Source organism: Aureococcus anophagefferens, assembly GCF_000186865.1.
Source record: "Aureococcus anophagefferens unplaced genomic scaffold AURANscaffold_8, whole genome shotgun sequence".
NCBI classification, from domain to species: Eukaryota; class Pelagophyceae; order Pelagomonadales; family Pelagomonadaceae; genus Aureococcus; species Aureococcus anophagefferens.
Window position 1 is genome coordinate 1,667,529 of NW_008705568.1, and position 24,898 is coordinate 1,692,426.

Sequence of the window (24,898 nt, forward strand, 5' to 3'; positions counted from 1 at the left end):
TCACCGGAATCCGAGTCTTCTTCGAACGCGCCGGAATCCGCCGGCGCGTCCTCCGAGTCGGAGCCGGCGGCGCACGCGTCGTCCTTCCACTCGCAGCCCCTCTTGCCGGCCACGCGCTTCGACTTGCAGTCCCGCTTCGCGTCGATCTCCTCGCACTTGACCTTGCGGCAGGCCTCCGTCGCGAAGCTCCACTGGCAGAAGTTGTGGTACTTGGACTTGCGGCAGTTCTTCTTCGCGAGCGAGCCGCACGCCTTCCGCTTGCCCTTGCACTTCTTCTTGCCCTTGCTCCAGGAGCACGTGCTCTTGTAGGCGGCGCTCTTGCACACCTTGCGGTTCGTGATCTCCGAGCACTTGACGGCGAGCGCGCGAGACGCGCCGCCGGCGACGATCAACGAGAGAAGGACGCCGAAGTTCGCGAGGGGCGCGCGCATGGTCCGCGGCCTGGCGGGGGCGGGGGTCGGGCGGTGCGCGGCCGGGGGGGGGGGGGGTCGGAGGGTCTCTGCGCGTTCCCCCCGGCGTCTGGCGCGTCGCCGGCGCGTTCCGAGAGGTCGAGAGCCTCTTGGGCGAGTTCGGCGGCGCCTTCGGTCGAGGGCGTCGGTCGGGGGGTCCTGGGCGCGTCGCCAGGCGCGCCGGAGGGGTCGGGGGTAGGTCGCGCGAGGAGCCGGGGGCGGCGTTGGGGGCGGCGCGGGTATGGGGCGCCGGCGCGCGCCCAATCTGTTGCTCGTGCGTCGTGAAATTGGCTTGGCCCCTGAGGTGCGCTCGGCGGCCGACTTATTTGCGGCGCGGCGACGAGGCCGCGCGTCGCTTCGCGACTTGCTTCGCGACTTGCTTCGCGATCCCCCATAGACTCGCACGAAGAGGGGGGCATTAAGAATCGCAGAGGCCGCGGCGGGGACGTCGCGGCGTCGGGGGCGCGCGCGCGGCGCGGCGGGCCGCGGCGGCCGCGGGCCTCGCTCAGTTCGGGTAGCGCTCGAGGAGGCAGGAGTGGCCGATGCCGCCGTCGGCGCAGGCGGCGACGAGGGCGAACTGCTCGCCGGAGCGCTGGAGGCGGTTCGACGCGGTCGTGACGATGCGGCTGCCCGTCGCGCCGAAGGGGTGGCCGAGGCTCAGGCTGCCGCCCTGCGTGTTGACCTGGGCAGGACAAGAGTGATTCAAGTTCGCTTCAACGTGAGTGTTCCGCGCGCGCGCGTTCCGGAAAAATCATCCACGCTTCGAGGCCGTTCCAAGAGATGATCGCTCGTCCAAAAATCAGCCGAAACGAGTGGAAAACGGCCGAGAGAGGAGCCTTTGAAGTTGGGAATTTCGCACTCTTTTCCCGCCCATTGTGTTGACCTTGGCGAAGTCCATCTCGCCGAGCTTCTGCGTGCGGTTCGGGAGGAAGTCCGCGGCGAACTTGTCGCTGTTCATGGCCGCGAAGTTGGACAGGACCTGGCCCGCGAAGGCCTCGTGCATCTCGACGACGCCGACCTGGGCCGGCATCGAATCTTCGACCCGACGTCGACGTAAGCGACTGCGACGGTGTCGACGCGAGGCGTTCCGCCGTGCGTCGAGCACTCGACGAGCGCGATCGATTCGTCCAAAAGCCGGCCGCATCGACGTCGATTCGACCGAGCTCGAGAGGTTTGAAGTTTGGCCGGAAGAACCCGACCGGCGGTCGATTTCGGCGCGGGCGCCGACGTCCTTGAGGTCGAGCTTCGCGTCGTTGAGCACCTTGGAGACGGCGTAGGTCGGGCCCAGCAACAGCTCCTCGAAGGGGTCGACGGCGGCGAAGGTCCAGTGGCGCAGGTAGGCCTTGGGCTTGAAGCCCAGCGCGAGCGCCTTCTCCTCGGACATGACGAGCGTCGCGGCCGCGCCGTCCGTGAGGAAGGACGAGTTCGCCGCCGTGTGCGTGCCCGTCTCGTTCTTGATGAAGGCGGGCTTGAGCTTGGCCAGCTTCTCCGGCGTCGAGCCGGCCTTGATGCCGTTCTCCGAGAGGTCCGCGCCCTGCACGCCCGGCACGAGCTCCTCGGCGTAGAGGCCGTCGTCGTGGGCCTGCTGGGCCCGCGTGTGGCTCATGAGCGTGTAGTCGTCCTGGTCCTTGCGCGAGATGCCGAACTTGGCCGCGAGGCGGTCCGAGCTGTGGCCCATCACTTCTCCCGTCGTGAAGTTGGAGATGCTCGGCGCCTCCGGCGCCAGGTCCTTGAGCTTGAGGCCCTTCAAGAGGCCCAGGGCGCCCGCGGGCCCCTTCTTCAGGGCCTTGGCCGCGCCGAGGAGCCGCTTGCGCACGGGGCGGCTGTAGCGGATCGGCACGTCGGAGAACGTCTCGCAGCCGCCCGCGACGACGACGTCGGCCTGGCCCGCGAGGATCTTCTCGGCGCCCTGGCAGATGGCGGCGTTGGAGCTCACGCAGGCCAGGGTGACCGTGTGGGCGGGCACGTCGATCGGGTAGCCCGCGTGCATGGCCGCCTCGCGGGCGATGTTCGACGTGCGGCTCTCCTGGATGACGGTGCCGTAGAGGACGTAGTCCACGAGGGACGCGTCGAGGCCCGTCTTCTGCATGAGCCCCGTGAGCGACATCTTCGCGAGGTCCACGGCCATGACGTCCTGGTAGATGGTCTGCGACAGCGCGAAGGGGATGCGCACGCCGTCGACGATGACGACGTTCTTGCCCCCCGTGGAGAGGGACCGGGCGCGCGACGACAGCGCGCGCGACGACAGCGACTTGAGGCCTGCGGGGGTCGGGGGTGGGACGCGTTGTTTGCGGGCTCCGGCGACGCACCCAACATTGTGTTGCTTGAGAACACTGTGGCAGAATTGTCAAGTTCAGGTGCAACGCAAACCCAAGATGATGCTGCCCAGATGCGGCATCGCTGCCCGGGCCCACGCGACATTCGAGAAGTCTTTTGCTGCGCGATGGTGTCGATCTTCGCGCGGTTGCTCGCGGCCCTCGTGGTGGGCTTGGCCATTGGTCAGGATCCGACCCTCTCCCCCACCGCCGCCAGCAACGCGACGGCGCCCACCGCGACGCCCGCGCCGTCCGTGGCGGCGGCCAACGCGACGGCGCCGACCGCGACGACGGCGCCGTCGTCCTCGTCGACCACGCCGAGCCCGAGCCTGTCTCCGGCCCCGAGCACCACGTCTCCGGCCCCGAGCACCGCGACCTCCACCGACGCGCCGACGGCGGCCGGCGGCGGCGGCGGCGGCGGCTCCGACGACGACGACGACGGGATGAGCGGCGGCATGATCGCCTTCGTGACCATCCTCTGCATCGTCGTCTTCGTCGCCGTCATCCTCTTCGCCGGCTTCAAGATGCGCGCGGACCGCCGGGGCCTCGGCGAGTTCCGCGAGGGCCTCTCGCCCGGCGCGCAGAACCCCCTGGGCAACGACCGCCTGTAAGCCACGTCGCCGCGAGGACCAGGGCCATAGCCGGGGCCAAGGCCACGCAAGGAGAGAGCAAGGTTACGCCTCGACCTCGTGGCGGCAGACGGGGCAGGTCCGGTGGTCCCGGAACCACGTGAGCAGCGCCGGCTTCTCGAAGCAGTGGCCGCAGGGCAGGTCGTAGACGACGGCGCCCGGCGCGACGAGGGACCGCGTGATGAGGTCCTCGACGCGCTCGCCGGGCCGCACGGCGCGCCGGGGCAGCGCGCGGATCGCCGCGAGGCTCAGGCCCCGTTTGGGCACGTCCTCGTCCAAGCGCAGCAGCTCGTCGTAGTCGTCGCCGCCGGACCGCTCCGCGCGGTGCACGCGCTCCTCGCGGTGGACGTCGCCGCGGCCCGCGCGGCCCCCGCCGCCGCGCCGGGGCCCGCCGAGCGCCGCCGCGCGGCCGCCGGCCTCGAGGCGCGGGGCGCCAAAGGCCGCGTCCTCGCGGTCCATCGCACCTGCGGTCGCGCCTCGCGCGATGGGCGACCGGCGGCGCGCACGCACCCTTCATCTCGTCGAAGGACATGGCCGCCATCGCGCCCATGCGCGCCATCGCGTTCCGTCGAGCTCTCCCAACGCTGTATTACTTCAGTGCTGTATTTAGAAACGGCCAAGTTGAACTTCAAGTTGACTAAGTTATTGAAGGGGCCGTGCGCCCGCGTGCGCCCGACTGGCGCCCGCCGGTGAGAGGAGCCCGAGAAGCCCGCGGGGGGAACCAAGTTGCCGCCGCTTATTCGACGTCGAGGGGCGGCAGGACGTCGCAGCGCGTGATGAAGTCGAGGAGGGGGAATTCGGCGTCGAGGTAGGCCGCGCCCCGGTTGCGGATCTTGCCGCTCTCCGGCGCGTGGCCGCCGAAGGCGGCCATGTCGCCGTAGCCGGAGTAGAAGCGGTCCAGCGCCGCGTAGCTCGCCGCGCCGACGACCTTCCCGAAGGGCACCTCCCAGGGCGACCGGCCGAGGCCCGTGTCGCGGTAGGTGAAGAAGAACTCGGTCGTCCGCGAGTCCGGGCCGGACCCCGCGAAGGCGAGGTAGCCCCGCTTCATGGGCCGCGGCTGCTTCAGGTCGAGCCACTGCGGGTCGTCTTGCACGCGGCCCTTCGCGCGCCACGCCTTGGACACGGCCACGTCGCCCGCGACGCCCGTCTGGCAGAGGAAGCCCTTGACGGACCGGAACAGGCCCACGCGCGACGAGAAGAAGCCGCCCTCGACCATGTCGAGGAACCGGCGCGCGCCGACCGGCGCCCACTCGGGAAAGACGTCGACGACGACGGGGCCCGCGGTCGTCGCGCAGGCCACGCGCGTCTTCGTCGACGGCGGCTCGGCGGCGGCCGCCTCCGGCCCCGCGGGCAGGCCGGGCACCTGCTGCAGGGGCCGCGCGAGGTACCGCGCGTCCGCGTCCCTCCGCTCGCGCTCGCGGTCCGCGGCCGCGGCGCGCCGCGCCTCCTCCGCGGCCGCGACCGCCGCGTCGTGCGCGCCCTTGCGGAGCACGCCGTCCGTGCTCAGCCACGCGTGCTGCTGGCTCTGGGGCTCGGACTGGGACACGTAGAGCGCGGCGCCGACCATGACGACGAGGAAGGCGACGACGGCGACCTGGAAGCAGGCGCTCTCGCTCTTGTCGCTCTTCTCCTGGCTGTCGTCGTCGTCGGCGGCGGTCTGGCCCTCGACGTCCTTCGCCGGGCCGCGCCGCATATCGCGCCCGCTACGCTGGTTGCGGAGACAAGCGATTGCCAAGCTCTCTCACATAAGCCTCTGCCACACGCTTCGGCCACAGCTCGCCGCGCGCGCCCGCAGCGCCCTTCCGGATGCGCACCCGCGCGCTTACGAGCCGGGCCGCGCGAACCGCAGGATCGACAGGAGCTCGTTGCCTGCGCGGGCGGCCCCGTCATTGCCTGCGCGGCGCCCCTCGCGGCGCGGGCCCGCGGACGCGCGCGCTTCGTGGCGACCGTGGTCCGCTCGAGGCCGTCCGCGGCGAGGATGCGCGCGATGTCGTCCGGGTCGTTCTCCTCGACGACGACGACGTAGAAGCGGCCCCGCGGCGAGAGCGCGCGGGTCACGTCCGGCAGGAGGCGGTCGAGGACCTCGCGGCCTGCGGCGCGGCGGTCGAAATGGCGCGCGGCGACTTCCGCACGCACCGCGGTCGCCGCCGGCCCAGCTCGCCTCGATGCCCGCGCCGCCGACCTCGGCCCGCGGCGTCGGCACGTACGGCGGGTTGAATACGAGGACGTCGACGGAGCCGCGCGCGAGGCACCTGCGGGCGCCGCGTGATGCCTTCCGCGCCGCCGAGGGACGCCGCCGTACGCGCGTCGCGAGGTCGCCGCGGACGACGTCGACGCGCGCGCCGTTCGCCGCCGCGGTCCGCGCGGACAGCGCGCAGGCCCGAGGATTGACGTCGACGCAGACCACGCGCGGCGCCTGCGCCGCGAGCAGCGCGGCGACGTAGGCCGACACGACGCCGCTGCCGGGCCCGACCTCGACGACGGTCGCGTCGCCCAGGGCCCGCAGGGACGACCGCTCGGCAAAGAGGGCGTCGAGGAGGAGGAAGGTGTCCTCCGCCGGCTCGTAGACCGCGTCCCAGTCGGCGAACGACGCGTGGTCCAGCGACGGCACGAAGCCGTCGAGCGCGGCGTCGGACGCGTCCAGTTGTGCTGCCATTATATGTGCACTCAGCGGCGCGACGCGCTCGCCATGCTCTCCCTGCCAAGCTTGAAGCGGCATCAACCTCGGCGTCAAGATGAAGGCAACGACTTTGTCACAAGTTGGGGCAGCCCCGCCGGTTGCTCGCTTGCGCGTCGCAGCGCCTCTCTGCCGCAGCGCCCCGCCATGGTCGAGGCGTCGACGTCGACGGCGCCCGCCGTGGACGGTGCGCCCCGCGTCGACGCGGGCACGGCGACGGACCCGAAGGAGGCGACGCACTGCTTCGACGTGCCCATCGTCGACCTGCGCGACCAGCGGCCGCCGTCGGCGCCGCCGCGGGGCGCGCGCGCGCCGACGCCCGGCGCCCTGGGGAGCCCGGGCCTGCCGCCCGGGGCCCGCGAGGGCATCTACGGCGGCGACGACCTCGCGGCGGGCGGCGCGGGCCTCGGCGCCATGGACCTCCGGGGCCTCACGCCGCGGTCCGCGGCCGCGCGGCCGCCGCCCCCGCCGCACGGGAGCCCGGCGGCTTCGGCGGTCCGCAACGCCCCGGAGAGCCCCCGGAGCCCGGCGTCGCCCGGCGGCGGTTTCGGCGCGGAGCTCAACGTCTGCGACCACTGCGGGAAGAACGGCGCGGAGAAGCGCTGCGGCCGCTGCTGGACCGCGCGCTATTGCGGCGAAAACTGCCAGCGCGAGGCCTGGCTCACGCACAAGACGGCCTGCCGCCGGCGGCCGAAGCCCAGCGCGGACGAGGACTTCTCGCGGAAGCACGGGCCCAAGATCGACGGCGTGCCCGTCGCCGCGACGACGACCTTCTCGCTCTGCGCGCGCTGCCACCGCTTCGACCAGACCAAGGAGCCCGAGCAGCTCCTCGGCGTCTTCGCGATCTCGGGCAAGGAGGTGCTCGCCGACGACTACGGCGGCGACTCGTCGGAGCACCGCGGCCGCCACACGTGCAAGGAGCGCGGCGTCGAGCGGACCAAGTGGAAGTGCGTCTGCAAGGGCTGCAACCGGGCCTGGTTCTGCCTCAAGTCCGTCGACCCGGACGGCGTCTTCGACGCGGAGCTCAAGTGGACGGCGAACCTCGAGGCCTTCAAGAAGTACGACCGCGACCTCGCCGAGATCGACCCCCGCGACCCGCGCCAGGAGGGCGGGCCCCGCATGAAGGTCTAGGCGCAGAGCGACCTTAGGGAGCGGGCTCCCGAGCGATCGCGGCGCCACAAACAACAGGGGGGAGGGGGGGGGTTCTTGCGCGCTTCGCGGCGCCTCAGCGCACCTTCGGCGAGCGCGGCGGCGCGGCGATGCGCGTCGCCAGGCGCAGGTCGCCCCGCGGGCTCAGATGCACGGCGACGTCGCCGTCCGCGTAGACCGCGTCGAGCGCGCGCGGCAGCGAAACTTCCAGGTTCCGCCACCGCGGCGCGCAGGCGGCGTCGCCCCGCGCGAGCATGCGGCCCACGGCGAGGCACTCGTCCGGCACGGCGAGGCGCGCCCGCGTGCGCCGCCACTCGGCGCCGAACGTCGCGTCCGCGACGGCGACGTCCAGGTCCTCCGCCGCGGCCCACCTGCGGGCTCTGGGTTCCGGGCGCGCCCCGAGCGGTCGCGCGCGCGCGGGGGGGGCGACGCACCGGCAGGAGCGGCTCGCGAGCGCCGCGCCGCGCCGCCGCGCGCCGAGGCGCGAAAGGATTCCTTCGAAGGTGTGGCCTTCCCGGCTGCTGGTGCCACTCTTCTGGCGACTGACGCAGATGTCGATGAGCTCCGCGATGTCCGCGGCGCGGCCGTCGATGCCCGGCGCGACGGCCGTGGCTATCAACGCCAGCCAGGGCACGACTCGCCGCACGACCATGCCGTGACCGGCCTTCTTTGGCTCGTGTTTGGATGCGATGTGTTCGCTTAATTTTAATTATACGCTTCAAGTTTCTATAAATTGAAGCGCGCTAATTGTGTGAGGCTTGTGCGCGGATTTGTGGGCGCTCGCGCTCGCACCGGTGGACCTGGATGCGCGACGGCACCCACCGTCGCCGACGAGAAGACCACGACGACCGTCGAAGAAGAGGAGTGACTACAGAAGACGGCCGCTTACGCGGCTCACAGGTCGCGGCCCCGGCGCGTCGCGGGGCCGCCGCGCGGGCCGCCGGGCGGGACCCGCGCGGCCGCCCCGGCGCCGCGAGGGTGCGCGAGGACTCCCTCCGCCGGAGCACGATGTGGAGCCGAGCCGAAAGGGACGGGGAAAGCGCGAGGGGACGAGGCGAACGGGACGCGGCGGCGCTAGAGCTCCGAGTGGAGCTCCGCGTAGAGCTTCGGCGACGGCGTGGGCGCGTCGTCGCCGTCGATGTCGTCGTCGCCGCCGATGGCGACGGAGCCGTCGACGGAGAGGACGACCTCATCCTCCTCCTCCTCCTCCGCGAAGGTCTCGACGAAATCCTGCGCGAACGCGCCCTTGCCCTCCATGAGCTCCGTGAACTTGCGCGCCTTCTTGTGCTCGATGACGGCGTCCTTGATGTTCTGGTTCAGCGAGATGACGTGCGTCTCCCACTCGGCGTCGTTGCCGTGGTTCTCGAGCCAGATGAGGCCGATGGGGCTGCTCTTGACGATGTCGATGTCGCCGTCGCCGTCGAAGTCGATGGGATGCATGCTGCTCGAGCCGGGCTGGCACCACCCTCTCCAGAGGAGCAGCGACCCCACCAGGGCCCGGAGCATGGCGGCGATCTGGCGCGCGTCCACGCGGCCGCCAGACGGCGAAAAAATAGTCGGCGCCTTCCAACAAAAAGGAAACATCTTTCATTGAACATTTGGGGCAGCCCGATGTTCTCGCGCGCGATGCCGTAGCTCGCCCAGCATGGCGGCCCACTACGTACGCCTCGCCGTCGCCCTGGCCTCCATCGACGCCCTCGTCTACACGCCGCCGCGGAACATCAGCATGTACGACGCGTGGCTCTACGTCGACGACGGCGCGTTTACGGCCTACTACCTCGCGAAGCCGGCGAACGCGTCGGGGTCGGGCGCGAAGCCGGCCTGGGATAGGGTGATGACGATAACGTCCGACGACGGCGCAACCTGGTCCGACGCCGGCGTCGCCGTGGCCAAGGCCCCCGGCGCCAAGTGGCTGGGCTCCGGGTCCGTCTGGCGAACCGGCGACGCGTTCGTCCTCAGCTACTCGCAGGAGGGCTACGGCTGCGCGGGCGACCCCGGCGGCGGGCCGACGGGCGACCCGACCTGGTGCCAGTCGCTCTTCTTCGCGACGGCGCCGACGCCGCGCGGGCCCTGGACGACGACGCCGGCCGGCGCCTTCCCCTACGGCGAGGGCTACGAAATCGGCGGCCGCTGGGACTGCGTCGCCGCGCTCCGCGACGGCGACGGCGGGGTTTATGGGTATTGGACGGCGTCGCCGCGGGACGGCGGCTGCGACTCCTGCGGCGCGGGCTTCGGGTACTCGAAGGACGGCGTCACCTGGGCCGCGCGGCCGACGCCGGGGCCCGAGATCAAGGGCGAGGTCGGCGGCGTCGCGCGCGCGGGGGGGCGCGTCGTCATGCTCTTCGACGCGGGCCGCGCGTTCTGGAGCGACGCGCCCGCGGGGCCCTTCGCGGCCGCGGCGCTGAACCCGTCGTTCCTCGGCCAAGCGCTCGGCGCGCGGTTCCCGCGGATCTGGGGCTCCGACGTGACGGGCGGCCCGCTGTTGGCGACGCACCACCAGATGACGGGGCCCGACTGCTCCGGCGACGGGGGGTTGGAGTGCCCCGTGTACCTGGGCCTCGTGAAGCGGGCGACGCTCGGCGCCGACGGCGGCCTCCGGGCGACGTGGTTCGAGGGCAACGACAACCTCCGCGGCGAAGAGCTCGCGCGCGTCGCCGACGCGGACCTGGACCGGGGCCTCTGGCTCGAGGGCACGCTGGGCGCCGGCGGCGGCTTCGCCGTCGGCCTCGCGGGCGGCGGCGGCGACGCCGCCGTCGTGGTCCTCGCAAACGGGTCCTTCGCGCTGGGGCTTACGAGAAACGGCGCCTGGACGGCGCCGCCGCACGTCGTGGACCGGTCCCTGGCGCCGCCGTCGAACGCGACGTGGCGCGCGCTCGTCCGGAACTCGGCCACCGGCTTCGGCATGCTCGAGGCCTACGTCGGCGGCGTCCTGGCGCTGCCCTGGACGCTCCCCGGGCCCGCCGCGCCGCGCGCCGCGCCCGTCGGCGCCGCGACGCTCGACCGCGCCTATGAGCTCCGCGCCTCTTAGACGTGGCGCTCCGGCGCGTAGGGCGACGGCGCCTCCGCGGTCCGCGCGGCCAGGTCCACCGTCGCCGCGAGCCGCGGCGCGACGTCGGGCGTCTTCGACGACGGCGCGAAGCACGTGAGCGCGTCCTCGAGGTCCGCCGCGTCGACGCGCGCGAAGGCCGCGAGGCGCCCCACCAACCCCGTCGCGTCGCCGGAGTAGTGCGCCGCGACCAAATCCTCGTAGTCGAGCCAGCGCCAGTCCTTGGCCGGCGCGGCGCAGGCGTCGCAGAGCGGCGACAGCGGCCGCCGCGCGCACGCGTCGCAGAGCCGCGGCTCCCGGAGGAAGTCGCAGACGTAGCGCGCGAGCGCCGCGTTGCTCTCCGCGTGGCGCCCGAAGCTCCCGTCCCACTCGCGGTGGCTCCAGGCCGCGCGCACGGGGTCGCGCCGGAGGACGAGATACTTCGCCTCGACGAAGTCGAGCGTCGCGAAGGCCGCGTGCCAGTCGTCCAAATTCACGGAGTCGCCCGGGTGCGGCTCGTCGCGGTCCGCGGCGGCCTGTGTCGAAATCAAATCTTCAACCCGACTTCAATGTGCGCGTATGCGACCGTTTCGACGCGAGGCTTTCTGCTGTGCTTCGAGAACTCGACGAGAGCAATCGATTCGTCCAAAAATCAGCCGAATCGACTTCGATTTGATTGAGATAGAGAGTTCTGAAGTTTGGTGGGGACCCCCCAAACCAGTGGTTGGAATCCACACAGGCGGCGGCGCTCGCGAAGCGCGTGGACGCGCCCGCGCGGCCCTCGGCCGTGCCCCAGGGGAAGGACGCGAACTCGAAGACGACGCAGGGCCGGCCGCGCGCCGCGAGCGGCGCGAGCAGCGCCGCGACGGCCGCGCGGCGCCGCGCGAGCCGCGCCGCGGGCGTCTCCGTCGCGTCGCACGGCGATTTGTAGAGCGACGTGCCGTCGCTGACGACGGAGTCGGGCAGGAAGACGTCGCGGAGGCCGCGCCACCAGAGGTACGTGTCGCGCCAGCCGTACCTTCGGACGAACGCGTAGCCGAGCACCTGGGCAGGACAAGAGAGATTCAACGTCGCTTCAACGTGAGCGTGCCGCGCGCGCGCGTTCCGGAAAAAGCATCCACGCTTCGAGACCGTTCCGAGGGATGTTCGCTCGTCCAAAAATCAGCCGAAACGAGTGGAAAACGGCCGAGATATGAGCCTTGGAAGGTGGGCATGTCGCTCTCTTGTCCTGCCCTGCCGAGCACGGGCGTGAGCCCGTGGTGCCCGACGCCCTCGACGCCGACGACGTAGACGACCTGGACGAAGCGCGCCGTCTTCGCCGGCGCGACGCGCGGCGCCGCCGCGCAGGGCAGCGCGCCGCCGCCGCGCGCGAAGGCGGCGAGCGTGCGCAGGAGCCAGAGGTTCATCTCGATCCGGTCCTTCGTCGTCGCGCCCTCGTGCCACGTCGACCCGTCGTCGCCGTCGAGCGCGCGCGCAACCAGCGTGTCGGCGGCGGCCATCGTGCCGCAGCGTCGCGCTCTCAGGGGCTGCTGGGCTCCATGTCAGACCTCTAGAGAGGGAGAGCTTCTTCAATGAGAATTATTATGGAGGTTTGTAACCAGAGCGCTAGAATCACCGGCGGGCGCCCACAAATCCGCCAAGGCGAACAAGGAGGGTCATCTGCGTCTTAGAGATCTACTCCTCCTCGAAGAGGAAGCGCTTCGTGTTCGGGTCGACGAGGGGCACCCAGCCGCGGCCGTCGGCGACCTTGAGGAAGGTCGCCCCCGAGTCGTGGCCCGCCGCCGGGTCGTCTTCGTGCGCGAACGCGCCGTCGACGGGGAGCCGCTCGCCCGCGATGGCGCTCTCGTCGGCCGCGGCCGCGTCGAAGGTCGGGCCTTTGCGGAGCTGGACGGGGAGCGCGCCGCGGAAGAGGTGGTAGTGGGCCCGGTCCCCCCGCCAGGTCCCCCGGACGGGCTCGAGCCCCTCCGCGGCCGTCCACCCGCCGTCCGCGCGGACGAACGTGTCGCCGCCCGCGCGGACGAAGCGGCTCGCGAGGAAGAGGTCCCCGGGCTTGAGCCGCGCGCCCGTGAGCGGCGCGTCGCGCGCCGCGCGGGCCCGCAGGGGCAGGGGCGCGGCGCCCGCGACGCGGTAGACCGCCGCGTCCGAGGCGCGCGCGGCCTCGGGCGCGGGCGCGGCGGGCCCCGCGCCGTCGTCCGCGGCGGCGATCTGGGCGTTCAGCGCCGCGATCCAGGCCGCGAGGTCCGCCTCGTCGGGCGCGACGAGGAACCAGCGCTGGCCGCCCGTCTCGACGCAGAAGCAGTTCTCCGTGTCCGTGAAGGAGCACACGGAGCCGCCGTCGAGGCGCATGACCTTTTTCTCGCCGCCCGCGCGGCGCCGCGCGCCGCTGCCGCCGTCGCTCTGGGACCGCTTGTCGTAGTACTCGAGCACGGAGTCCTCGAGGACGAACCAGCGCGGCTTCCACCGCGACGTGTAGCGGCCCTGCTTCATGAGGTAGCCGTCGCGCCGCGTCGCCGCGAGCCGCGCGAGCTCGTCGGCGCCGAAGCGCCCGGAGACGCGCGAGTCCGACGACGGCGCCCGGCCCCGCGGGGTCCGCGACGAGCGCTGGGACGACCGCGCGGGCGCCGCGGGCGGCTCCCACTGCGTCTCGCCCGAGACGGTGTTGAAGTAGTAGAAGAGGCCGTAGTGCTCGTCGAAGTGGCTCTCCCAGCCCCGCGGCGGCGCGGGGACGACGAGGGAGCACTCCTCCGTGACCTGCCGCGACGTCGTCGGCGCCGCGGACGCCGTCGGCGGGAGGCCCGACACGCGGACGGTCCGCCGGCGCATGGTCGTCGGCCGCGACGACGACGACGACGCTGCGGCGGCGGGGAGGCCCGAATCCGGGAGTCCCGCGTCCGGGAGGCCCGCGTCCGGGAGCCCCGAGTCCGGGAGGCCCAGCGCCGGCGCGGCGCCGGTCGGCGGCGGCGGCGCCGGGGGCAGCGCGGCGGGCGGCGCGGCGGCCTCCGCCGCCGGCGGCGCCGGCGGCGGCCGCGGCCTTGGTCGCCGCGGCGATCTGGACCCGCGCCGCGCGCGTCGCCGCGGCCGCGGCCTCGGCCGCCGCGCGCGTCGCGAGCGCCTCGAGCGCCGGGAGCGCGTCCCACGCTCTGACGCGCGCGGCCTCGCCGCGCTTCAGCAGCGGCGCCGCCTCCGCCGCCGCGGCGACGACGGCGTCCCTCGCGGCCGTCACAGAAGCCGCGTCGACGGCCGCGCGGCGCGCGGCCCATTGCGCGGCGTCCGCCGCGCGGCGCTCCGCGGAGTCCCTCAGCCGCTTGAGCGCCGCGGCCGTGAGGGCCGTCTTCTTCGACGAGCGCTGCAACAAGTCGCGCACGGCGCCGGCGGCCTCGGACGCCGCGTCGCGGCTCGCGGCGGCGCCGTCCGCGAGGGTCCGCGCGCCGTCCGCGGCCGCGCGCGCGCGCTCCAACCGTTCGGCGACGCCGCGCGCCGCGGCCGGGTCCGACGCGTCAAAATCTAAGACGCGCTGCACATCCGCGAGGGCCGACGCGGGGAAGAAGATCTTGGTGGCGCCTAAAAAGTAGCTCGCGGCGTCGACTTCGAACGCGACCAGCGCGCACGCGACCAGCGTCTCCCTCGGGCGGCCCGCGAACAAGGCCGCGGCGTCGCCCGGCAGCTTCGCCACGACGTCGCCGTAGGGGACGCGCGTCGGCAGCCCGACCTTGAGCACCTCGCAGGCCGCGAGCAGGCCCAGCGCGCGGAGCTGGCAACACGCGGCCGCGGCGTCGAAGTCGCCCGCGCGCATCGACGGCGCGGGCTTGACGCAGCGGATGAAGCCGCAGTCGCAGGCTTTGAGGGTCGCGTGGAGCGCCTGCATGGACTTGACGAACGTCGACGCGACCGTCGGCTTCTTGCGGGACGTTTTCGGAGGCGGGAGCAGGAGCGCCTTCGCGAAGGGCAGTTGTGCGCCCTCCTTCGCCAGGTCGAGGAAGTCGGCGTCGACGCCGTCGACGTTGCCCTTCGTCCAGGCGCCCGGCCCGCCGCAGACGTCGTAGGCGACGTGCGCGGCGTAGTGGCGCACGGTGAAGCGCCGGCGCAAATCCTTCGGGTGCGTCCGCGCGGCGCCCGGGTGGCCTGTGTGGAAATCAAATCTCCAACCCGACTTCAATGTGAGTGTAGTCGGACGAGTTGCGCCATACTCTTCGGTTGTGCTTCGAGAACTCAATGAGAGCAATCGATTCGTCCAAAAATCAGCCGAATCGACGTCGATTTGATCGAGATAGAGAGTTCTGAAGTTTGGTCAGGACCACCCAAACCAGTGGTTGAATTCGGCACAGCGGGTGGCGCGCCAAATCCCGGTGCACGGACGCGAGGAACTTCGCGTCGTCCTTGGCGCCGTCGCCCGTGGCCGTGGCGCAGGCCGCGTCGAGGAGGCGCAGGACGCCCGGGGGCCGCGCCGCGACGAGGAACTCCAGAGTGGCGCCCGAGTCCGGCGGCGCGGGCACGTCGGGCCGCTCCAAACCCTCGGCCTCGAAGAGGCGCAGCTCCGCGGCGAAGACGGCGTCGCAGAAGTGCTGCTGGAGCGCCTCGTTGGCGTAGTTGATCAATAACGTCTCGAAGCCGTTGACCTCGAAGGCCTCGAAGCCGAAGACGTCGAGGACTCCCACCGGGTTGCCGCCCGCGGCGTCGCGGCGGAGCCGCTCGTCGCAGGCCGCGACGAGGGCGTCGAAGAGCCGCCCGTAGAGGTGGCGCGCCAGCGCCTGGACGGCGAGCTGCGTCTGCGCCGGGGTCAACGCCCGGCAGAACGACTCGCCGCGCGTCCGCACGACCGTCTCCGCCAGAGACCGCGCGACCTCGTCGCCAAAGTGCGCGTCGAAGCCCAGGTTCCGTGCAAACAATTCAAAGGGGCACCCGGGGTGCTGGTCGATCTGGCCCCGGTCCTCGCCGAACACCAGGACGTCGCCGAGATGGACGACGGCCGCGCAGACGCGCCACACCGCGGACGCGTCGCCTGTGTGGAAACCAAATATTCAACCCGACTTCAATGTGCGCATATGCGACCGTTTCGAAGCGAGGTCTTCTGTCGTGCTTCGAGAACTCGACGAGAGCAATCGATGCGTCCAAAAATCAGCCGAATCGACGTCGATGTGACCGAGCTAGAGAGTTCTGAAGTTTGGTCAGGACCACCCAAACCAGTGGTTGAATTCGGCACAGCGCGTCGCCCTGGATGAGCAATTCCAGCGCCGCGTTCACGGCCTTGTCCCGCGGCGCCTTGTCGCTGTAGGCGAAGCCCCCGGGCAGCACGCGGCACTCGCCGAGGGGCGTCATGCCCTTGAGCCGCCGGAGCGTATAAAGGGCGTGGTAGTTCGACTCGCCGGGCGCCTGGGAACGGGGTGATGCAACGTCGCTTCAACGTGAGCGTTTTTCGAGCGCGCAATCCAGGAAAAAACATCCGCGCTTCGAGGACGCTCCGAGACATGGTCGCTCGTCCAAGAATCAGCCGAAACGAGTGGAAAGCGGCCGAGAGAGAAGTCGGGCACGTCGCGCGCTTTTCCCGCCCGGCCCGGCGCCTGCCGGACGACGCGCGCGACCTCGAGGAGGTAGGTCTCGAGGCCGCCGCCCCGGAGCCGGCCGTCGCCGTCGAAGTACAGCTTCAGGAACTTGCCGAAGCGGCTCGAGTTCGGGTTCCGCGACGTCGCGGCGTTCCCAAAGGCCTCCAGCGCGGGCGCGACCGCGTCGAGCGCCTCCGAGAGCGACGCGCCCGCGTCGTCGCCGCCGCCGCGCCAGGCGAGGTAGGCCAAGACGATCTTCGACGTCTCCGTCTTGCCCGCGCCGCTCTCGCCGGCGACGACGAGCGCCTGGGGCGCGCCCGATTTCAGGCGCTGGAAGCACAGCTCCGCGAGGTCGTAGGGGTGCGGCGCCCCGGACCCGAAGGCCGCGTCGGCGTAGGCCCGCATGCGCGGCTGGGGGATGGCCTTGAGCGGGTTGACGGCGACGAGCACCGTGCCGACGCGCGTGTAGGCCTCGTCCGCGAGGTAGCGCGCGCGGAGCGTGTGGAGCAGCTCGGGCTCGTTGAGGTGGCGCATGGCCGTCGCGTCGTCGTAGGAGCCGCCGACGCCGCCGCCGGGGCCGTTGGCGCGGTGGAGCTCGCCGAAGCCGAGGTCCAGCTCGTGCTCCGCGCCGTCCTCGAGCTCGAGCGTCACCAGCGTGTTCGCCTGGGCCAGGACCTCGCCCCTCACCCAGGCGCCGTCCCTCGGGACCCAGAGCCGCTCGCCGGGCGCCACGGCCGGGGCGCTCATGAGCTTCTGGGACACGCTGCGACGCATGGTCATCAGGGCGCGGTGCGCGGTGCGCGGCGTCTAATCGGGAAGCCCCAGCGTCACGCAAGCCAGGGGCTGGATGTGGTAAGAAACCGATGTGGTAAGAAACCGACGTTGCTTTGCCACAGGCCGAGGGCCTTGCTGAGATGGGATGACCTGTACGCGGAGCTGCGAGCAGCCATGACCGAACCCGCACCAACGGAAGTCGTCTGGCCGTCGTCGGCAGTCATCGACGACGGCTCGCTCGTGCTCGTCGACGGCGCGCGGAGCCGCGTGTCCCTCTGCCGCTGCGCCGGCGGCGTCGCCGTGGTCAAGCGCTTCCGCGGCGCGACGGCCAACCGGCACCGCGACGCGGCGAGCCGCCGCTTCGCGGCGGAGCGGCGCGCGGCCTGGGCGCTCGCCGACGCGTCGCCCTTTGTTTTGCGGCCGCTCGCGACGGTCGTCGACGCGCCGGTCATGGCCGTAGTGCTGCCGTTCTGCGGACGGTTCCGGTCGCTCGACGTGCTCCTCCACGGCGGGGCCACCCACGACTGGTCCCCGGCCGGCGACCGGGGGTGCGTGACGCCCTCCAGAGCCTGGCGCGCGCTCCTCGCGTTCGACGCCGCGCGCGGCGTCGCGGCCGCGCACGCTTCGGGCGTCGTGCTGCGCGACGTCAAGCCCGCGAACGTCCTCGTCGGCGACGACGGCGTCGGCCGCCTCGCGGACTTTGAACTGAGCTTCTTCGCCGGCGACCCGGCGGCGGAGGCCGCGGGCGGCGGCGGGCCCGCGTCGAAGCCGCGGCGGATCTTCGAGGGCACCCCGCAGTACGTCGCCCCCGAGCAGATCCGCGCGTACGACGGCGTCGTGCTCCACGGCGCCCTCGCGGACCCCATGCGCTCCGCGTCGACGGCCGCGGCGGACGTCTACGCGTTGGCCGTCTCCGCGAACGAGGCGGGGACCAGGGCAGCAAAAGAGAGCGAAATTCCCAACTTCAAAGGCTCCTATCTCGGCCGTTTTCCACTCGTTTCGGCTGATTTTTGGACGAGCGATCATCTCTCGGAACGGCCTCGACGCGTGGATGCTTTTTTTCCGGAACGCGCGCGCGCGGAACACTCACGTTGAAGCGACGTTGAATCACCTTGTGCTGCCCAGGCGGGGACGACGGTCGTGCCGTTCACGGACGTGACGCGCACGGACGCGCAATTACAGACCGTCGTCGAGGTCAAGTACTCGACGACGGCGCTCTGCCGCGCCGTCGCCAGCGAGGGCCTGCGGCCCGCGCTCGTCGACGCGAGTTTCGGTGGTCTGGAATTTTGCGACTTGGTGAGGGAAAGCTGGGCCGACGCGCCGGCGGCGCGGCCGCGCGCGGCGGCCTTCGCGGAAAGGCTCGCGGCGTGCTTCGCCGGGGACGCCATCTTCGAGCGAGGGGTTTCAGTGAAAGGACGCGGCGCGCTCGCGGCGGACGCCGACGAGCCGCTCTGGACCTGCGACGCGGCGGCCGCGGAACCGCCGGCCGTCGAGGAAGCTCTAGGTCCTCTGACGGACGCGGAGCGAGACGCCGTCGACGCGATGGGCCGGCGGCGCCGGCGCCGGCCGCCGCGGCGCGGCTGGGCCTGGGAGGCCCATCGGGGCCCCCGGGACGCCATGGAGGACGCGGCCGGCGGCCTGGACTACGGCCCGCACGCGGGCTGCTACGTCGTCTCGGACGGCCACGGCGGCGCCGCCGTCGCGCGCCTCGCCGTCGATTCGTTGCCGACGCTCGTGGCGCGCTCCCTGGCGGCGACGACGGGCGGCGACGGCGACGTCCGGGCCGCGCTCGTCGACGCCTTCCACGCCTGCGAGGCCCGCTGCGGCGCGTTGGCCGGCGGCGCGTGCGTCGTCCTCGCTTTGTTGTTGGGCGACGACCTCTTTGTGGCCCACGTCGGCGACTGCCGGGCCGTGTTGGACCGCGACGGCGACGAGGGCTGGACCTGGTCCCGGGCGCACGGCCCGGCGCCCGACGCGTTGGCGGGCCCCTTCGCCGGCGGCGTCGCGCGCTTGACGGAGGACCACGCGCCCGCGGGGCGCGAGGCCGCGCGCGTCGCCAAGGCGGGCGGGCGCCTCCTCGAGACGAGGGACGGCAAGGTCCGCGTGGGGCGCACGCGCGGCCCCGGCGGCCTCGCCGTGTCCCGGGCCCTCGGCGACGCGGGCGAGTACTGCGGCGTCGTCGCGTCGCCGGCTGTGTGGAATTCAACCGCTGGTTTGGGTGGTCCTGACCAAACTTTGAAATTCTCCAGCTCGATCAATTCGAAGTCGATTCGGCTGATTTTTGGACGAATCGATTGCTCTCGTCGAGTTCTCGAAGCACGGCCGAAGGCGTTGCGTCGAAACTGTCGCGTACGCCCACATTGAAGTCGGGTTGAAGATTTGAATTCCACACAGGTCGCCGGACGTCGCCGGGCCCGTGCGGCTCGGGCCGCGCGACGCGACGCTCGCGCTCGGCACGGACGGCCTCTTCGACGTGTTAGGCGACGACGCCGTCGCGCGGGTGCTGCGCGACACGGCGCCCGAGCCCCACTTCGGCCCCAAGGCCCTCGTCGGGGCCGCGCTGGACGGCCGGGCGGCGGACAACGTCGCCGCGCTCGTCGTCTACCTCCACCGCCACCCGGAGGACGGCGACGCCCGCGGCTGCGCCCTCGCGTAGGCCTTCTTTAGGACACGACGCGCTTCTTGCGCTTCTTCTCGCGGGGCGGGTACTTGGACTGGGTCACGAGGAGCTTCTTGCGCTCCTTGTAGGCCTCCTTGGCGACGCCCGTCTCCTTGGCGATCATGTTGAGGCCCTGGTCGAAGTCGCAGTGGATGCACGTGTCGAGGGCGCGGTGCGCCTGGACGTAGTCGCGCCGCGCGTGGTGGGCCATGCCCTTGCGCAGGTAGGCCTTGACGACGGAGGCCCCGAACTCGCGGAGCCAGTGGATCTGGTCCTGCTCGTCGCACTCGCGCATGACGTGGGCCTTGGCGGCCTGGCCGAGGCGGATGGCCTCGTCGCACTTCTCGATGCACTTCTCGTACTGGGTCTCGCCCCACTTGGGCGCGAGCATGAGGTGGCAGTAGGCCTTGTTGACGACGGCGGGGATGTAGTACTTCCGGCCCTCCTGGACCTCCGTGTTGTTCCAGTCCATGGAGAACTTGGCGAGCTCCATGGCCCGCTCGTACTTGTCGCAGGCCTTGGAGAAGTCGCCGCGCTTCGCGCAGCGGTTGCCCTCCTCGCGCATGGCCTTGGACTCGGCGAACTTCTTGAGCAGCGCCGTCGCGGCGCGCTTCGCGAACTTGGGCTTCTCCTGGGCAGCACAAGAGAGATGCAACGTCGCTTCAACGTGAGTGTTCCGCGCGCGCGCGTTCCGGAAAAAGCATCCACGCTTCGAGACCGTTCCGAGAGATGATCGCTCGTCCAAAAATCAGCCGAAACGAGCGGAAAACGGCCGAGAGAGGAGCCTGTGAAGTTGGGAATGTCGCTCTCTTGTGCTGCCCTGGGCTTTTCCTCCTTAAAGTCGGGGTCCAGGTCCTTCTCCGCCTCGACGTACATGGTGCCGTACTTGTCGTAGTTCGTCAGCGAGTGGTCCCGGGCCTTGGCGGGCTCCGCGGCGGGGTCCCGGGGGAGCTCGCGGATCCCGACGGGCTCCAGCAATTCGTCGTCGCTCTCGGACTCGACCTCCGGCGCGTCGTCGATGGCCGTCGCGACGCAGGCGCCGTCGACGGCCCAGGTGAGCCGGAGGTGCTCCGGCGCGAGGTGGATCTTGTTGCTCACGGCGATGACGAGCTCCTCCTCGTCGTCCATGCCCGACGCCTCGACCTCGAACTCCCGGTCCTTCCAGCGCACGGTGACCGTCGCGGACTCGTCGATGGCCTGCTCGAGGGCGCTCATGGTACCGAGGCCGGCGCCCGCGTCCGGGGGGCTGCGGCGGTGGCCGAGACGACTTCTCTATCGTGCTCCACTCGTGTGGGCTGCCGGCGAAGCCCAAGGTGCCGGGCAACATTGGACCTCGCCGCCGCTTCGCCGCGCGCGAGTCGACGAGCAGCAGCGCATCCGCCGGCCTATTGTACGCCATGGCCCAACCCGCCCCCAACTGCAAGGGCACGACCTTCGAGATCAAGAAGGCCGGCAACGGCGGCAAGGCCATCGCCAAGGGCTCGAACGCGACGGTCCACGCGACGGGCGTCGTCAAGGAGACGGGCAAGAAGTTCTGGAGCACCAAGGACCCCGGCCAGCAGCCCTTCTCCTACCAGGCCGGCGTCGGCGGCGTCATCAAGGGCTGGGACCAGGGCTGCCTCGGCATGACCGTCGGCGAGGTCCGCGAGCTCGTCATCCCCGCGGACGAGGGCTACGGCGCGAACGGCTTCCCCGCGTGGGGCATCCCGCCGGGCGGTACGCTCAACTTCACGCTCGAGTGCCTCGAAGTCCAGTAGGCGCGGCGGCGCCGGACGGGACGGCGGGAGGCCGCCGCGCGCCCTCCGGCGCGCCGGACCTCGGACGCGCGCCCGGCGGCGGCGCGGAGCCGGGGCGCGCTACTACTTCCCGGGCGCCTTAATGAGGACGTACTCCCGCGTCGAGTGGCCGAACTGGAGCATGTCCTTCTCGCGGAGCTCGACGTAGCGCGCCGGCGCGATGCGCTCGCCGTTGAGCGTCGTGCCGTTCGTGCTCTCGAGGTCGAGGACGTAGGGCAGCACCGCGCGGCTCTCGACGTTCGTGGTCGGATCCACGGAGACCTTCAGCCGGAACTGGATGACGGCGTGCTGGCCGCTGCAGGACGGGTGCATGGTCAGGATGTCGGCGATCTCCTTGACGCGGCCGACGAGGTACGCGGACTGGCGGTGGATGTGCATGACCTTCTCCTCTTGGCCGTTCTTGAACTCGTAGACGCGCCAGCGCGACGTGGGCTGGCGCGCGTCGTCGGGCTCGGACCACTTGAGCACGTGGCCCCGGTAGATGTTGCCCGTGGTCTCGTCCTTGGCGAGCGCGCCCGAGAGGCCGAAGTCGGGTTTAAGCGCGTCGGCGTCCGCGGTCTCCGCGGCGAGTTTCTCCGCGTCGAGATCGTCCTCGGCCCGCGTGCCCCACTTGTCGCGCGCCGGCGGCGCCGAGAACGCGCCGCCGCGGGGCATGCCGCCGCCGGGGCCGCCCTTGTGCTCGGCCTCGTTCACGCGGACCTGTGTGGAATTCAACCACTGGTTTGGGTGGTCCTGACCAAACTTGAGAATTCTCTAGCTCGATCAAATCGAAGTCGATTCGGCTGATTTTTGGACGAATCGATTGCTCTCGTCGAGTTCTCGAAGCACAGCCGAAGAGCTTGCGTCGAAACTGTCGCATATGCGCACATTGAAGTCGGGTTGAAGATTTGAATTCCGCACAGACGCGGACGGTCCGGCCGTCGAGCTCCGCGCCGTCGGCCTCGGCGACGGCGGCCCTCGCGTCGCCCGCGTCGCGGAAGGTCACGAAGCCGAAGCCGCGGGAGCCGCCCTTGTCCCGGTCCTGGGGCAGGAAGCAGTCGACGACGGGGCCCCACTTGGAGAAGTAGCTCTCGAGCGCGGCGCCGTCGGTCTCGAACGACAAGTTCCCGACGAAGAGGCGGCAGCCGGGCGCGGGCGGCGGCCGCCGCGGCGGCGGCCGCGCGGGCGCGCCGCCGGGCTCGCGGGCGCCGCGCCAGGAGCCGCGAACCGGGCTCCGGCTCCGGCGCCGCGGCGACGGCGACCGGCTCCGGCTCCGGCGCCGCGGCGACGGCGACCGCGACGACGACCGGTCGCGGCGGCGCACCGGCGACGACGACCGCCGCGGCGGGGAGCGCGAGCGGCTGCGCCGCCGCCGCGGGCTGTGGGATCGATCGCGGCCCATCGGCTCGGCCAGCCCTTGGCTCGTTGCAGTCATCATTGAACCGACAGCGCAAAGGGCAGCACGATGATGCGCCGCTTCGGCTCCAAGAAGGAGTCGAAGCCGGAGCCCGGCGCCGACGAGTCCGCCGCCGCGCGGCGGTCGACGAAGGAGGCCCCGGGCTACGAGTCGCCGGACGCCCCGGCGCGGTCCTACCGCACGATCACGCCGGCCTTTTTTGCGCGGAAGCGCTGGGACGACGAGGACGACGAGGACGAGGCGAGCATCGCCTCGAGCGCCAAGTCGAGCATACGCCTGCCGACCTTCTTCGGGCGGCGGCGGAAGAAGGAGTCCGTGAAGCTGCCCGAGCTCGCGGGGCCCGCGCCCGCGCCGCGACCGGTCGCGCGCGGCTTCGAGCCGCGAATAAAACGCGACGCCTTCGGCAACGCCGTCGCGCCCGAGGCGGCGCCCGCGCCGGACGAGGAACCGCCGCCGTCGCCGACCCGGGGTCTCGCGACGTTCCTCGTGCCCGCGGAGCGGCCGCCCGAGAGCCCGAGCCGACGGAATCTCAAACGCCTCGAGCGCTCCGACTCGAAGAAGACGATCCGCGACCCCCAGGAGATGGTCAGGGAGATCAAGAAGCGCCAGAAGAAGAAGGAGAAGCGCGTGAAGAAGATGCGCAAGCGGCTCCGGGCGGACCTGGAGAAGAAGAACCCGCCGGCGTCGCCGCGCAAGCCGCCGCCGGAGCCCAGGGTCCCCGAGGACGACGGCGACTTCGCCGCGTCGTCCCGCGACGACCTCAGCGCCTACGTGACGGACATCCAGGCCGCCGTCGCCGCCATCTTCGAACGGGACGCCGCGGAGCGCGCGCTCCGCGAGAAGCTGGACGCCGGCGAAATAGAAGACGACGCGCAGTCGTCGAGCACCTTCACCTCCGGCCCGCCGGACCTCGACACCTACGAGATGGAGCAGGCCCTGGCGAAGCCGGACCAGGACGTCCCGGGGGGCTTCGAAGGCGCGGGCCACGGCGGCGCTCTGAGGACGACGGACACGGAGAAGTCGCTCGTCCGGACCGTCGTGTCGACGCTGGCCGCCACGCTCGACGCCGCGGAGAGCGCGCGCGTCGCCGAGCCGCCGCAGCGGGCCGTGCGCAAGAACTGGCGCATGCCGGACTTCGACTACGGCGACCCGATCGTCACGGCGACGACGATCGACGCGCTCCACCGCGCGGACCCCTTCGCCGAACCCTTCGCCCGGCCCTTGCTCCCCGTCGCCGCGCTGCGCCTCGACCTCGCCGTGACCCTCGACGCGCCGTCCTACGCCCACCGCCCCGCGGGCGCGGACGCCGTCTGCGTCGCCGCGACGCCCGCGCGCAGGGCGACGCGGACCTACACGTGCCCCTGCGGCGCGCGGTGCGACTACGCGACGCGCGACGCGCACCTCGTCGCGTGCAAGGCGTTCAAGGAGGCCTGGGAGGAGGCGCTGCGGCGTCTGGTCGAGGAGTTCACCGCGGCGCAGGTGCGGCGCTACCTCAGCCGCATGTCGCAGTACAAGCTGGTGGACGACGCGGCCGCGTTCTGCGCGCTCGCGGAGACGCGGGGCGACGTCGACGAGGCCGTGAGCCGCCTCGGCGACGACCAGTACCGCCGCGACATGCAGCTCGCGGGCACGCTCCACGGCCTCAAGAGCCTCGACAAGGAGCGGCGCGCGCCCTACGTGCCGGGCGACTCCGGGAGCGACCAGGTCACGGAGGTCGTGCGGAACGCGGCCTTCCGCGGCGCGAGCCGCCAGAAGTCCCGGGAGGACGTCCACTTCGAGGACAGCGACCTCAAGGAGCGGCGCCTCTACTACGTCGACTAAGGACTCAGTGGTCGTCTTCGGGGGCGGCGGGCGGGGTGGGTGGTGCGCGGAGGCGCGTCGGCCTCAACCCCCGTCGAGATCGGGCTCGCCTGCGTCCACCACCGCGCGAGCGCCGGTGATTCAACGTCGCTTCAACTTGAGTGCTCCGCAGAGCGCTCGCGCGAGTCCTCTCCGGTGCCTGCGCCACCGCGTTCATCGGCACCGCCGAGCCACCGTTTGCTCGTGCTGAGCTTCTCTTTACTTCATCAAACGACGATGAAGGTCGACAAGTTCGGCGTCGACATCCTCGTGGGCTCGAAACCACTCAAGGAGTACACGCCGCCGCCGAAACTCCCTGGTCGCTGCCTCGTCGCGTACAGCCTCCACGACCCGAGCTCGTTTCCCATGGACTTCGAGGAGTCCGACCCGTTCGGGGAGACCTACACGCAGAAGTGGCCCGTGACGCCCTACGAGGTCCGCGTCTCGAACGACGCTGAATTTCCCTGCTGGGCGACGGTCGTCGTCGACGGCCGCGGCGCCGGCAGCGTCTTCGTGCCGAGCCGCGGGGCCGCCGTCATGCGCGGCTTCCGCGTGACCGACGAGCGCGGGCGGCGCGGGACCCGCCAGTTCCTCTTCTCCATGCCGCGGCAGATGCGCTCCGGCGAAACCGTCGCGCTCAGGGACGCCGC

The 24,898-nt window shown here is 71.8% G+C and overlaps 9 protein-coding genes across 9 annotated transcripts; 4 read left to right on the forward strand and 5 right to left on the reverse strand.

The window, feature by feature from the left end:
* Window positions 1-851: 851 nt before the first annotated feature.
* Window positions 852-2,768, reverse strand: AAT (hypothetical protein; the record flags this gene model as incomplete). The annotated part of the gene is made up of 4 exons (XM_009038434.1): window positions 852-1,131; window positions 1,333-1,467; window positions 1,678-2,708; window positions 2,759-2,768. The coding sequence occupies 4 exons, from the start codon at window positions 2,763-2,765 to the stop codon at window positions 955-957; spliced, it is 1,350 nt and encodes a 449-aa protein (XP_009036682.1).
* A 2,128-nt stretch (window positions 2,769-4,896) lies between these two features.
* Window positions 4,897-6,049, reverse strand: MT4 (N6-adenine specific methyltransferase-like protein, HemK; the record flags this gene model as incomplete). The annotated part of the gene is made up of 2 exons (XM_009038433.1): window positions 4,897-5,483; window positions 5,530-6,049. The coding sequence occupies 2 exons, from the start codon at window positions 6,047-6,049 to the stop codon at window positions 4,897-4,899; spliced, it is 1,107 nt and encodes a 368-aa protein (XP_009036681.1).
* A 2,815-nt stretch (window positions 6,050-8,864) lies between these two features.
* Window positions 8,865-11,175, forward strand: AURANDRAFT_64028 (hypothetical protein; the record flags this gene model as incomplete). The annotated part of the gene is made up of 2 exons (XM_009038381.1): window positions 8,865-10,199; window positions 10,984-11,175. The coding sequence occupies 2 exons, from the start codon at window positions 8,865-8,867 to the stop codon at window positions 11,173-11,175; spliced, it is 1,527 nt and encodes a 508-aa protein (XP_009036629.1).
* Window positions 11,176-11,918: 743 nt separating this feature from the next.
* On the reverse strand, window positions 11,919-16,609 carry AURANDRAFT_71591 (hypothetical protein; the record flags this gene model as incomplete). The annotated part of the gene is made up of 5 exons (XM_009038432.1): window positions 11,919-12,995; window positions 13,300-14,366; window positions 14,497-15,243; window positions 15,374-15,614; window positions 15,812-16,609. 5 exons carry the CDS (start codon window positions 16,562-16,564, stop codon window positions 11,919-11,921), a joined length of 3,885 nt encoding a protein of 1,294 aa, XP_009036680.1.
* Window positions 16,610-16,732: 123 nt separating this feature from the next.
* On the forward strand, window positions 16,733-18,836 carry AURANDRAFT_64030 (hypothetical protein; the record flags this gene model as incomplete). Its single annotated transcript, XM_009038382.1, has 3 exons — window positions 16,733-17,554; window positions 17,684-18,770; window positions 18,808-18,836. The coding sequence occupies 3 exons, from the start codon at window positions 16,733-16,735 to the stop codon at window positions 18,834-18,836; spliced, it is 1,938 nt and encodes a 645-aa protein (XP_009036630.1).
* Window positions 18,837-20,695: 1,859 nt separating this feature from the next.
* Window positions 20,696-20,968, forward strand: AURANDRAFT_8640 (hypothetical protein; the record flags this gene model as incomplete). Its single annotated transcript, XM_009038383.1, has 1 exon — window positions 20,696-20,968. A coding segment is annotated over one exon (273 nt), but the record flags the coding sequence as incomplete, so codon positions are not given.
* Window positions 20,969-21,094: 126 nt separating this feature from the next.
* Window positions 21,095-21,532, reverse strand: AURANDRAFT_6160 (hypothetical protein; the record flags this gene model as incomplete). The annotated part of the gene is made up of 1 exon (XM_009038207.1): window positions 21,095-21,532. A coding segment is annotated over one exon (438 nt), but the record flags the coding sequence as incomplete, so codon positions are not given.
* A 120-nt stretch (window positions 21,533-21,652) lies between these two features.
* On the reverse strand, window positions 21,653-22,133 carry AURANDRAFT_9000 (hypothetical protein; the record flags this gene model as incomplete). The annotated part of the gene is made up of 2 exons (XM_009038431.1): window positions 21,653-21,712; window positions 21,924-22,133. Coding segments are annotated over 2 exons (270 nt in total), but the record flags the coding sequence as incomplete, so codon positions are not given.
* A 324-nt stretch (window positions 22,134-22,457) lies between these two features.
* AURANDRAFT_64032 (hypothetical protein) lies at window positions 22,458-24,230 on the forward strand (the record flags this gene model as incomplete). Its single annotated transcript, XM_009038384.1, has 1 exon — window positions 22,458-24,230. The coding sequence occupies one exon, from the start codon at window positions 22,458-22,460 to the stop codon at window positions 24,228-24,230; it is 1,773 nt and encodes a 590-aa protein (XP_009036632.1).
* Between the last annotated feature and the right edge of the window lie 668 nt (window positions 24,231-24,898).